Here is a 14,203-nt window from a genome sequence, read left to right on the forward strand (position 1 = left end):
GCCTTTCTTTTTTTAATATGAGGGGGTTTTGGTGGAATATACATCCTTTTTTCTTACTCTTGTTCTCTCTTTCCCTGATTATTACTTTTATTCATAGGAGCTAGTGTGTGAGATCTCTGACAAGGCCAGTTTTCCTTTTCTGGCCTAGACTGACTGTATGTATTTCCACATCAGTGACAGGTACTCCTGGCAGTTGTGACCAAGAGTATTTTGATGACTGCAATGTCTGGAAGCCTTGTTGATGTTTTGTCACTCTTGTATTTACAGAGTCATGCAACAATTTATGTTGGAAGGGACCTCTGCGGAGTGGCTGGTCCAAACCCTGCTCACTTGCCGCATGTGTGTGTGTGAAGGAATGGCAGCACTCTTAGAGCTCTGCGCATGACGTGTTGTTTCCTGCCTTTTGATCTTCTGTTCGTTGTCATCTAAGATTTTTGCTACCAACCATTCACTTCTGGTTTTCTATTATTTTTGCCCTTCTAGAATCCTATCTTAGGAACATTCCTAAAAATAAAACGTTTCAGACATATGCCATCTCATTCCTGCAGAGATTAAAAGTTAGCATACACTTGCATATAGGACTTATTTGGGAAATGTCTTCCGCATATTATAAAAACTTTTGCCTTTTGTCAGATTACATACAGATGTAAAATCTTAGTTTGTCAAGTTTTATTTCTTTACAGGCCAGAAGCAAAAATTGGATGAAGCGATCTAACTAAGTTGCCGCCATGAGCAGAAGCAAGCGTGACAACAATTTCTACAGTGTTGAAATTGGAGATTCTACTTTCACTGTATTGAAACGGTATCAAAACTTAAAACCAATAGGATCAGGAGCACAAGGGATAGTATGGTAAGGTTTCTTTAAAATTTAAATTTACTTTTAGGTTCCCTTGATAGAATTTTCTGAGTCCTTTAACTGTTGTGTGTTACTGAGTAGGAGTGTGGAGAACTACCTTTTACGTGCAAAATGGCAATAGCAATAGTCAGCCGTTTTTCCTCAGCAAGGGCTGTTGCTGTTGCTTTTTGACCTATGTCCTTTCCTGCTTCCAAACTGATGCCCTTCTGTGCAAATTCAGCCAGCTGTGCTGAGTCCCATAAATTAATGGGGGGAGAAAAACCTGGAAAAAGAAACTAATCCTAACCCTAAGCCACCCTGCTTACAGTGAAACAGAAGCCAGAAATACTCTCTCTATAATAGCTGATGCTTGTGAATGGTTTTACTTCTTGAAATGGTTTGTTAGGGGCCTGTTTCACTTAGTTTCATAATCTGACTAGTCCCTGATACCAGTTAGTGAGCATTTGTGATGCTGCCTGGCATTGTAACGTGTAAATACCTGATGCAGTTTAGGAAAATATGACTTGACAGTATAATTCTTTGAATAAGAGTTCTGCTGTGTGGACTGAAGAGTGTCCGATTGATGTAAGATTGGTGACAGCTAGCTGCCTGTAGGCACTCTTTCCTGTTCCGTGACATTACCCCAAAGATAAGTGTTGGCTTAAGCTTCTTGAGAGCTCCTTCAAGAGAAGGATGTAGATAGTACAGAAACTTGCAGACTTTCCAATTTATTGTAACTCTTAAGATGCTATCCAGGGACATAAAAATATAAAAGAAACATCAAGGAAGAGAAAGGTAGGGAAAACCATAATCTTCTCAAACACTTTTCCCTGTAACCTCTTTACTGCCTTGATCTTGTCTTGATTAGTGTTTAGAGAATGCGTGGTATGTGTGTGTTTTTAATTCATATTTGTGTTTTAGCTGGGTTAATAATAAAATAGTGTGCTTAGTGCAAATGAAAACTTGAAGGCCAGTACTCTAGAAAGAATTGTTTTTGAAATAGTAACTTCTGGCATTAAGATTATTTGGTCTGTAAGTAGCAGCAGCAGAAAAACTGATCTGAATTTTGTTTGAATGTGTGTTAATATAAGGAGGATGTAGACAGTTGTTTGACAGTCTGCTTAGGTGCTACAGAAATGCCTGCAAAAGCTTTAGGTGTTATCACTGTCCTTCTGATTCCCAGTCATATGTTACTGCCTGTTTTCCAAATTTACTGCCCTTCCCAGAGCTGAAGTCCAAAAAGTGACCATGCAGTTATTCTAGTGTCATTCTGTAATTGCTGCTAGTGGTAATTGAAGCCTTTTTAGTTAAACTACTCTGATTATCCTGAGGACTGAATTATCCTGAGTGCTTATGTGGTTAAATCTTGCCCATGTCTGGAGGAGATAAAGTGTAATTCTTGTGATTTGGGTTGGGGTTTTTTTGTTTTTTTTTTTGTTTGGGTTTGTGGTGTTTTTTTTTTTTTTTTTTTAAATGGATCCAATTTGATTTGGAGGAATATTAAGCAGATGGCCTAAAGGCTCAACCATATCTAATACCGAAACAGACTCTAAGGCTACCGTTACATACTGGGGATGCAGAAGTTTAAATACTGGTACAGGAGTCCCATGTTGGCAATCTTTCCTGGCCACCTCTTTGCCACTCTTTCATAAGATATTCCTTATCTTGGGGGTAGGTGGGGGAAATTCCAGATAGTGGAAAATGTAAACTGAAGGAAGCTACCAGTATATGTTGTTCCCATTTTTTCTTTCTTCAATAGTGACTAGAGGTTTTGACGATGTTTTAGGAAAAAAAAAAAAAATCATTCAAGCCTACATACTATATAGACAACACGCTTTTCAAAGTAGCTAGTTGGATTTAGTAGATACTGACCGTTTACTGGCAGATGTTCTTATTAGATTTGAGTACCATTCTTGATAAGAGACAAGAAAACACTATTTTCCCTGCTAAGGCTTTTTTAGTAACTGATAAATATTTCTTGAGTCTGCACGGTAGTCAGCTGTTGTATTACCTCTTCCAGGAAAGAAAATCCGTGTGCCTTCCTGTCATGGAAATGTGATACTTCTGGGAGTTGTCCCCAGTAACAGTCTTCATCAGTTGAACAGCCTGTGTCACTGAATCATATGACAATCTTGGCATTAGTCTGCAAACAAAATGTTATTCTTCCTTTTTACCAAGTAAAAGCCAGTGACATCAAGATGTTAAGGCTTTCCTAACTTTTTTTTTTGTTTTATCTTGACATTGATGCTCTCAGTGTTCTGAGGATGTTAAGCAACTGCATAAGTGAAAGCATGGGACCTTTGTATAATCTTTTCCTCTTTCCTTCTTCCTTCCTTTCAGTGTGAAGATTTTACGTAAAATTGATGTGCTTTTTATGTTTGAAGTGGTTTGGATCTTTTTTAGGTGGTCTGTTCTTGAGTGCTAATGAGTGGCAAGAGCGCAATATCTTTAGTAAGGTATTTTAGGAAGCAGAGATTGTGCATTTTTTTTGTGGAGATTGTCATGTGTTAGTACTACGAAGCTGGGAAACATTTCTAAATTTTGAATCGCTTAGCATATAAGAGCACTTTACTATTACACTCCCTAAAGCTGAATAATACTGGAAATTTGGTTTATCTGCAGACATGACACAAGGTATCTGAAAAAGGTGGCAACTGCCACAGCTTGAAGGACCTTGACACTGACATGTAATAATGTTATTTTTAATTACAGTGCAGCTTATGATGCCATCCTTGAACGAAATGTTGCAATCAAGAAGTTAAGCCGACCATTTCAGAACCAAACCCACGCTAAAAGAGCCTACAGAGAGCTTGTTCTTATGAAGTGTGTCAATCACAAAAATGTAAGTGCAGTGTCCTGCTTTAAATGTTAAAGAATTAACTAGAAGGTTATTCTTTGTAAAAGTCTTAAAAGTGACTTCAGAAGATGGCATCTTCTGTAGATTATAGAGATTTTCATTGCATGTCTGTGTCTCCATGACAAGTACAGAAGGATCTTTCAGAAGAGCTATTACTGGCTAGTTTTAATACCTGCCCAATCTTAAATACCCCCTTCAAACGCAGGAAGGGAGTCAGTGTTACATTGCTACATTTTACAGGTAGCTGGCAAATAAGAATACTGTGAGTGCATCCTTGTTTCTGTGGCTTCTGCTAGACAAATAGGAGGGAAAATAGGCTGTAATTTTTTTTTTCCCTGGTGAATGCATGGGTTAGGAATCTCATATTGTGACAACAGGAACTGTTTGATGCTTAAGAAGCTCTGGAGTAGACGAGATCACAGAAATGGGGAGAGAATAAGTGATAAATTTATCAGAGTTGGACTACGGAGGGCTGATATTGGCCATTTTCTTCCTTCAGCAATGGCTCTGTGCCATCTTCCTCACCTGCCCTCTTAATCCCCCTTCAGCAAGATAAAATTCCCCCTGGCTGCTAGGGACAGAGAGAGTCATAGAAGACTTACTCTGTCTTTTAACTACTTGGGAAAATTTTGTATTTTTTCTAAAGCAGACATGGTTTATATGTGGATTCTCTGAAGGAAGTTTTACCTAATAGCATAATTTTTATGATGGTAAACTATTGCAAGCCTGCCTGACTCTTGACGAGTAGTAGCTTGACCTGTTTCTGCACATCCCATCCATTCTTAGCAACTGGGAAATATCCTAAAGCAGCTCCAAGAATCTGTTTTCCCCTTTGGGTGGACTTGTTGTTTCACCTCTGTCAATGGCAAAGTGGTATCTCTTAGGTAGTCTTTGTCAGTTTTTAATTTTATTTTTCCTCATATGCAATAAAAATCTTACCAACTCTCTTAAAACTGAAGGTAGGAGGCAGGGGAAGATTGACTAACTTCGTTAGGTTTTAAGCTTTGAATATCATCTTGAGTGTCTTTAGATTACGTGATTTGTGGAGGAAAAATACTTCTCCTAAAATCATTAGCATCTATTACAGCATATTAGGCCTGGTTGAGCTGCTTAGCATCTTGAGCTTCAGTGTATACCAGGAGGTTTGCATCAGAATATTGTGTATCGGTTTTGAAATGTTGACTTTGCAACTTTGCCATTGCTGTGGTGTGATTATATTTACTCTCCCCCTTCCTACAGATAATCGGCCTACTGAATGTGTTCACACCACAAAAATCCCTGGAAGAATTTCAAGATGTGTAAGTCTGAGTTGAACTAAAGCTGAGAATTAACTTAAAAAATATTCACGCAGAAAGATGAACAAGGGAAAGAATACAGTAAAATGGCAGTATTATCTGATGATGATTCTTTTTTTTTTTTTTTGCTTCATAAGCTACATAGTGATGGAGCTCATGGATGCAAATCTCTGCCAAGTGATTCAGATGGAGCTAGACCATGAACGAATGTCCTATCTTCTTTATCAAATGCTGTGTGGCATCAAACATCTTCACTCAGCTGGAATTATACATAGGGTAAGTGAACTTAGCTCTGTGTGTTTTGCATTGCACCTGGTTTTGCTTTGAGTATCTAAAAGACGGAAAAAATTCAGAAATAGGAGCACAAAGGGTCATCCATAGTCTGTCCCATAGGCAGAGAGAGAAAGCTGAAAGGAAATCATCACACTTACCTTTTTCCACTGTAATTCTGGAATGAACCTTTTGAATGTTTGGATGATTTGATAATAATCTGCACAGAGTAAATAAAGATTTTTGCAGTGAGTTGCATTACCGCTTCTAATTCTATATAATGTTCTATTTTAGTAGTCATGGCAGGAAAGAATATCTGAAAGCGTCTCTGCCTTTATTGTTTTGGTAACCAAACCTGAAATCCCATCCTTTGAAAGAACTGCCCATTTTATTTCTGCTCTTTTACTAGCAGAGTAATGAATAAATGTCTGAAGTCTCCAGATAAACAGATGATGATAAAGACCTGTAAGTGGAACTTCCATGCACCTGTGTGTCACAAAGCATTCACTCGGACTGCCCATAGGCAAAACTGACTACTGCTTTTTAAATGGCATGTGTGTACTGCAATCCCGTCAAGAAATTCTGAATTTAAGGTTGCCTGTTCAAGTTGAACATCTCATGTATATTTGTATGTAGTGTAAAAATTGCTTGAGATTCTCTAGTTATAACTTTTCAAATATAATCTCCGCTATTTTGGGAAATTGTAAACTTGTATTTCTACAGTGCTGCATTTTTCGTTGTAATTTTTTTAGAGAGTTTAAAAAGTTTTCATTTCTGAAATGATGCAGAAGATATAATTAAACTTATTCATGTGTGATACTTTCAGTCATTACTGCATAATCTTCCTCACGGATGATGTACGCAGCAAAGTAAATTACGAATGGCAATTCTGAGTGTGCTACCACAGGAATTGCTATGTTATGATGCTTGTCCAGTTCAGTAGTCCACCTCATTGTGCGGGGTGCTGGATGGCTGCAAGCTGGATCTGGCGGTTTGACGCTCCCGTTCAGTATTGCTGTTTTTCCCTCACGGGAACTGGGACAATTGTTTGAATAGAGAATATGGTTTAAATGGCCAAACACTGCTTCCTTTTGCTCAGCTAGCTCTAGTACTCATCAGCTGCCTCATTCCAGTGAGGAGCTCAGGGAGGGAAGGTTGAAGGCTTCCTTCTTGCGTGCAATCTGCCCTGAACTGCTGTGTTTGAAAGAGATGGGCAAGGGAAGGTAGGCAGAAGCATCACCTGCGACCAGGCATTGCACCCTGTGCTTCTTGGTCTGCATGTGGGCATTGAGACAAGTCAGTGGGCTTCTTGCATTGTTCTGGGAATGATAGGCAAAACTACGATACTTCACTTACCACAGTTGTGGTATTATATTGCATATGACTGATACTATGCAGCCCTTTGTGTCCTAATGCGTACGCCTGCGGGATTGAAATAATGGTTTTGTACACAGCTGCACATTTTCTGGTCTCTTCAGTACTTAGGTATGCAAGTTTAATGCTGTGGGTTTTCCTAGTTTTTTTTATTTTTGGAAAACTGCATATTGTATGGACGTGCTAGAGTAGGTAATGTAAGAGTGTCTCTTTCTATGGATCTTTCTGCGCAGGCAGGAGGGAGCTTCTAAAACTTCACTTTACGTCAAGGGCAGTTTGCACTCCTATAAAGCGGGCATCAAACCATTGAGCCTGTAGAAGTCATGGATAAATGTAAACATTCATACATTTATAGAAAAGAAGTAACTACTCAGGTAGTTGTTGGGCAGGAGTAAAGACAACTTTGAGGATAGAATTCCTGCCTCTGCAAATATGGGTGAAGCCTTTGAAATGCTTCATATTGTGCAGTAATATGAAGTACAGGGATAACCTATTCCAAAGAGACTATAGATACAATTGCTATGTAAATAGTAACAAATGTATGCATGAATGCTTTTGAAGGACATGGGCAGATACATTTCACTTGCATGTCTTCATGGTAGATTTTCAGCTGACAGCTTCTTCTCAGACTTTGTTAGATGATTAAGTATGTTCAGGCAAAACGTTTGCATTACTTACCTGCTGTGTGCATTATGCCTTTATACTTCAAGGTGTAAAGTATCAAAATCCTGTTTCTCTGTGGAACAAGTTAAACAAAACCTTAGAAGACAAGGAGGGCATTTTGAAAAGGGGCATATTTCATATGGACCGTGAGGCTGCAATAGTAACTCTTTATATCACTCTCCTGGGCTTTCAGCCCAGTCCTTAATGTCTAAAGCTAATTACTTTGTTGAAACTAGTTGCTCCTTATACATAGTCTGCACTACTGTGGCGGCCCATGGAGCATTCTCGCTATGAATCTAGTGTACTTCTTTAGTGTCCTCTAAAGCTTTAAGCCTTTTTTGGTGTTGGTCGTTTGACATGGTTTTTAACTACATTCTTCAGCTTCTAAGCTGTGATAATCTCAGCATCTCAGTAACTTTTTCAAAGCTTGCTGAATGACTGAATGAAATTACAACAATCTGTGTATGTGCCTGTAGCACTGGATTCTACCTGCCATAGAAATAACTGTTTTTTTCATAGCAAACTAGAGGCATGGAACAAAGCAGAGATCAAACACACAGAGTTTCAGACAATTTCACCTAGAAGTTGTAGGGGGCATACTTAGCTGCCACATCAGTGGATAAAGATTTCACCTTGGTAAAGATTTGGCTATAGCTTTACACTGGCTTTAACAGATGTTGGCAAGTGAACATTACTGTGTTCAAAACATTTTGCAGAGACGGAGTTTCCAGCAAGCACAGAAGTACATGTTCATTTATATTTCGCAATCTGAGGAGAATGAATGATCAGCGTTTCAGAGTTGTGCCTCACTGACTTGCTGAAGGACACGAAGTGTCTCATCAGTCTTGCACGGAAGCTCTGAAACATTGTATTCTGCCTGATTTTGAGCACTTAACAAAGGTGCCTAATTATGGAAGCCCTTCACACAAATCTTTCTTTAGAAAGGGAAAAGTCTATAGAAGCCCTGAATTACCCTCCAGGGATGCCCCTCTCTCCCTGTCTGTTTAATGGGGAGACGGACGTGAATAATCTCTGATTTTTAGACACTGACATTTTATATTTTTAAGGTTAGGCAAGATATTTTCTGCTATAGGTTCTGGATATATTTATACAGCCTAACTAACTTGATCACTCTTATAGGAGCTTTTGAGTCCTTGTTTATTTAAAACATAAGAGGTATTGTTTCTGCATGAGTTTGGATGCAGTGTAAGTCAACTCTCGCCTCCATCATTTTGAAGGACAGTTCTGTATTACAAATTACATGTTCCTAGGCTTCATGAAAACTACATGATGTTCAGAAATTAAGGATGGACAGTACTCTGTAAGCTTTTGCTTTTTTGTCCTCGTAGTGATTTTTCTTTGCAAAGGGAAGATCTCTTAACATTTTCAGTGTTAATCCTGCAGCTTTGGGGAGGATGAGTATAGTTAATGCTATGAACATGCACTTGGGATTCTGCAGTGAACATCCTCCAAATAATAGAAGCGTGCAAAAACCCAGGATTGTAGCAGGATCTGAAACATGCATATTAAATAGCTGCACTGCCTTATAATACTTGATTTCATTCATGGCGTTTGAGAATCTTTTAAGCCAAAGTTGTCTGCAGGGTCTTTGTGATTTGGAAGTGCATGTGTGAATATGTAAGTATGCAAGGCTTTTAATTATCCATTAAAATTCTATTGTTCTGGAACTCCTTTTTATGGTTTCCTCTCTGTCTTTAATGCAGCTTTCTTAGCTTTCTGAGGAGTTTGCTGAAAACCATACAAGTACAAATGGAAACCGCATATATCTTGCAGATAGCCACTTTTAAGTCTTTATGAAACAGTGAAAGATAGGGCTACTTATCAAATGCCTGCAGCTCAAATGCTGGAGTCCTCTGCCACATCTCGGGTTTTTCTCTCGTTAATCTTAGTAGAGTGTAGGCAGAAAGAATCCAAGCCTTATCTATGTCGGTCTGTGTGCTATGAATGATTTTGTGATGGCAAAGTTATTCTGAAGTTACTCTGGCTGTAATATTTGCTCTGCGGCATTCAGATGTGTGTAAGATCCTCCTGAGATAATGACTGAGTATGCCTGTGTAGTGTCCATATAAATAGATGTTGTAAAGCCACTATTGTCAATGTGGTTTTAGAATTGAAGTGAAGAGAATACAGCTACTAAGTTTCTAACTAAGATGATCTGAAGCTGTATCAGGGCATTTTCCACTCCAATTTAATGATTGTGTTAATTTCTGGCAGTTTTTCAATGGTGCCCTTTTGGGTTTGGTTGCCAAAATTAGTAAAAAACCAAATCCTCAATGGGAAACTAAATCTTTGTGAGCATGGGGATTCCCTTCCCATTCAGACAAATGTCTGGTTCAAATTGGTTGAATGTCTGACAAGTTGGTTCAAAAGAGGTAATGCAGCCTCAACTAGCAAAGAAACCTTTTACTTTTTACATTCATGTTATAATTTTAATAATTCTTGTATCAAGATGATTATTGCATCAAATGATTTAAGCAATTGTCATGTTACTTGTGTTCTGCATTGTAGTAATAACCGTTGTTCCAGTAAGCAGTTTCTAGACCTTTCCTGAGAGCTAACATTTCTTACTAACCTCAATTTATTTCAGACATTGCTAACATATCTTGTAACACTGGTTGTATTTTCCTTCTTTAATTGCTATGTAAATCTACAAGCACAATAAGGGAATTAATTCTCTAGTCTGCTGAATGCACATGAATTAATGCAAGGGGAAAAGAAACTGCAGTTATAGCAATAACCTACTTGTATATGTGGGGTTTAATGTTAGCAGTATTATCTTTTAAAAATGTGAACCACAGAGTACTTTGTGCTTGTCTTAGCAGTCATATATGATGTTTCTTTTTAAAGGATTTAAAGCCCAGTAATATAGTAGTAAAATCAGACTGCACTTTGAAGATTCTTGACTTTGGACTGGCCAGAACTGCAGGAACTAGTTTTATGATGACGCCTTATGTAGTGACTCGTTACTACAGAGCACCAGAGGTCATCCTAGGGATGGGATACAAAGAAAACGGTCAGCAAATATAGTCTTTCTTTGGCATAGCTTTATTTTTTGTTTGGCACACCACATTTTACATGTTACTGTTTTTTTCAAGCTGTAGAAATTTTATAAATTAGCCTTGTGACCAAAATGCAGATTCTGGATACACCAATTTGTTTATTCAACTCAACCCATTAGAAATGTTTGCATTTAATAGGAGAAGAAATTGAGGGCCTTGTTTGTTTAAAAATTTAAATAACTTGGTAGATTAGGTTTCATCCAGGAAGAACTGGAAATACATTTTCTTACTATGTGGTATGTACCTTGATATACTTTCACCTGACTTTATTCCTGATGAGGATGTAAATTGTAATTCATCAGTAAATGTGTGTCCTAAATTTAATGTTTAAATAACTATATTCAATATAGCCTTGCAGGATGTAGGGACTTAAACGCTACTACTCGAGACAAGAATGCAGAGAGTACTGTCATGCAGCATCACAGATTCTTTGAGGTCCATGACGAATTCCAAGGAAATTTGTTTCCCTCTGCTTGCATACATTTCCCTCCTCTTTATACTTCCTCTGTGGCCCTTCTTCTCTCAATATCTTCTACAAAATAATACGGAAAGGATACAGCATGAGGGAAACACACGATCAAGTACATTGCATCTTCTGAATGAAGCAGCTAGTGTCCTTTAGGAAACCAAAGAAAGTAACGTGTCGTTCCTGAAATTCTGTTGAGCGGCCCCAATTCTGCTGCCATTTCATTGATCCGCTGTCACTGTGGTCAGTTCAGCTCACTTGGTGTTTCCGCCTCAGGCAGGCGCAGTGCACAGAGGTCACCGTTTGCTGAAGGTATTTTAAACCCTCTATTGATTAGTCCTTCAGTAAGGCCCGTGAGGTGCCCTGACACTTGAGGCTTTGTTAGCTGTCTCCTGGTGATGTGAGGCACGGCTTCGCGGGTTACTGACACAACTGGGGCTTGCTCGGCTCTTCAGGATCCTTAATATAGCCTGCAAACTTCCTTGGCAACCGCGTAACATTAGGGCAAGTGACTTCAGGTTGTGTGTAAGCGATAGCTGCTGTGTGTAAACGATAGAGTTGATTTTGTTGTCGTTTATAAAAGCCAAGAAGAATAACTTCTATCGGTGTTGACAATGAAAGAAGCCAGCTCAAAGGAATGAGAATAGATCTTTTTTGCAAGGCTGGGGTTTTTATTTCTGTTTGGATCATTAGTGAGCATGAGAGGATGTACGTTCTTTTAAACGGCCTCCATGGTTGGCTACTTTTCCCATAATTTAGAAGTCAGAGGTTGAGTGGAGCAAGCTTGAAGTTATTTTTTTAACTGCTAAAGTTTTGTAGAAAGCATATATTTAAGTTTGTCTTTCTTTTTTTTTCCTCAAGACTTTACATAGACCATTTAAGAGACACTAGATAAGCTAAAGCTGTAGTCTGAGTCACACAGCTGCCTTACAGCAATAATTGGTACAATGGAAGTTTTCTGACTTAGCTTGCCCAGTTTACATTGTTCTCTTAAATATTAAGTAATTTTGAGTTGCAAAAGTGTGAAACATTCTTTCCACTAAAATATTGCCTAGGTTATTATTGGAGTTAAATAGATTGTGTTCTAGAGCACCCTGTCATGCTAGTGACAGTCCTGTTCCTTAAGCAAGCGTGAATTGTGTTGTGCAGCAGAATATAAATAAAAATTTACTTTCATATGAAAAACTATCACATCTTCCCCAAAGCCAAATGCATGGTCCTTGAGTTGAGAATGACACTTTTGGAGAATGTAAAGTAAATCTGTTGGCTGACTGAGTCAGAAGCCAATCTGCATTTCCATATGTACTGTTGTCATTAAAAGGCTATTTACATGAACGGTTCCCCTTCTCAGTCACTGCCTGATGAGTTCCTCCTGTGGAGCTCCCCTGACAGGGAGGCAGGGCTGCAGAGGGAGGGAGGCAGCTGTAAAGGATGAACTCGCAGTAAGAACCGTAGGCTGTCCAGGACCCTCACCTGTTAGCATTGATGCCTATTTTAGCCCTGTAAACCCATAGTTAAATTAAAAGTTAATTTAGAGTTAAATATTGAAAATTGACAGCTAACTAATGGTTAACATTAACATTTATTTTAATTGAACGGGGGTCATCTGGCAGCTTTATGCTGTTTCAGTGCCCTGCTGAACTTACGTGGGAGGATTGCAATATAAGCTTTGATGACTGAGATACATACTGCAGAGTAGTATTCGTTTGGTACTATACGACGCGCATATGAAATCTTTAATTGTCTTAAAACTAGCAAAGATCCCAAACAAACTGATGATAGAGTTAACTTCTACATAGGTTTTGATACTGGAGGAGATAAAGCACGTTTGGGTATATTACATTAAGAAACCAGGCCTTGCAAACTCAAGAAATTGAGAACCAAAGAACACCAGAGCTGTTCGTGCACACGTACTGAAACATACTTAGATTTATGCGCAGTTATGTGCATGACCATCAGGAAGGAAGCACTGAAAAGCAAGGAAAGCCCCAAACCCTCTGGAACTACTACTTTTAAGTTTCCTACTGTGTACACTGGGTTTGAACTTCATTTTCACTTGGTATTTTTTCTCTTAGAATTATAGAAAATAGTAAGTTCACTCCAAACAAGGTTTTTAAGAATAAAATACACTCTGTATGACAAGCAGTAGGTTTTTAAAAAGATTTTTCAAATCTGTAATAAGAGTTTACTCAGTCTTCTACAGAAGTATTCATAGGAGCAGTCCTCACTGTACAAGTTAGTCTAGCTTCATAAAAAAGTGAGAGACATATAAAGAGACAGGTTTTGTTTGATTAATGAAAGCGGCAGACCAAAACACCCCAAACATCACAAGGTTGGTTTTGTAGGGTGACCAGAAGAATGGTTTCCAGTGTTTTTCTTTGCCTCTGAAGTAATTTGTCTTCTGAGGCATGAAGATAAGTCATTGACTCATGTTATTTTTCTTCCCAGACTTCTCCATGCACTTACAGGCCTTGTTTTTATCATGTTGGACACAAACTGATTAGAATAGATTTGAGTATATTTTGGTTTGTGATGGCAGCAGATTGTTTTGCAGGTGAAAAAGTCAATATTCAGAGTTTTATTTAGAAAGTCAAATCAAAACTTGGCTTCAAATCTTTGGGTCTCTAAGCCAAAGAATACGTACTTAAGTATTTGAAAAGAGTTTTTAAAGAAAAAACACCACTAATCATAAAATGTTGACGATCATTTTTTAAATGAACCAGGCCCTTAATTTTGACCTATTAATATGTACAACTATGATCTATCATATGATTTAGATACTATTTTAGAGGAACTTGTAAATAAGAGGGAAGGAATATTTTCAATAAGAAGCAACGTTGTTTGCTTGACATTGTTGAGCTCCTTCAGAACTTTTACATGTGATTTTTAGTATACAATTGTTGTCATTTAAATCTCCTTATGTGCTTAATTGAAATTCCAGTGTCGTGTTTGACATAAAAGTATTCATAATAATACAAATTCATTATTACGACTTAAAGAAAACTTTTGCATACAGAGTTAACAGTATCTCTGAAAGCAACCACAAAAGAAACTGACATACCGTAAAAAGTAAACTTCTGCATCTTTGAGTATGTCTTCCGAGTGATTTATTTTAAGGTAATGTAGAAAATGTGTATTTCATACAAAAAAAAATTGCTTTTGAGTTTTTCTTTTGTATAAGATGTTATTTCAGCGTAACTGGCGAAATATTTTTAAACAAATAATTTTAACTGAAAATCTTTTAGGAGCATACTAATATTGTCATTAACTGATCCTCTAAAATTCTAAGTGATCTTCTACTGATTGTGTTTGCTTTTTATTTAAAGGGAGAGAGAGATGCATGGTAATCTGACTTTTAGGAAA

At 37.9% G+C, this 14,203-nt stretch overlaps 1 protein-coding gene across 12 annotated transcripts in view; it reads left to right on the forward strand.

Annotated features, from left to right (window-relative positions):
• The window catches only part of MAPK8 (mitogen-activated protein kinase 8), a 56,612-nt gene that overhangs the window by 24,993 nt on the left and 17,416 nt on the right, over window positions 1-14,203 (forward strand). For 8 of the 12 annotated variants that reach the window (XR_012674296.1, XM_075154603.1, XM_075154601.1 and 5 more), the window contains 5 exons: window positions 684-850; window positions 3,548-3,677; window positions 4,932-4,990; window positions 5,125-5,263; window positions 10,163-10,328. Coding sequence is in view for 10 of the 12 variants with exons in the window: in XM_075154603.1 (XP_075010704.1) it covers window positions 729-850; window positions 3,548-3,677; window positions 4,932-4,990; window positions 5,125-5,263; window positions 10,163-10,328 (616 nt within the window). In the remaining 2 variants the exon portion in view is untranslated. Of the gene's footprint in view, window positions 1-683; window positions 851-3,547; window positions 3,678-4,931; window positions 4,991-5,124; window positions 5,264-10,162; window positions 10,329-13,856; window positions 13,958-14,166 lie in introns of those variants that run through there. The other 4 variants (XR_012674297.1, XM_075154611.1, XM_075154610.1 and 1 more) reach the window with 4 other exon arrangements.

This window comes from Calonectris borealis, chromosome 7, assembly GCF_964195595.1.
Source record: "Calonectris borealis chromosome 7, bCalBor7.hap1.2, whole genome shotgun sequence".
Lineage (NCBI taxonomy): Eukaryota > Metazoa > Chordata > Aves > Procellariiformes > Procellariidae > Calonectris > Calonectris borealis.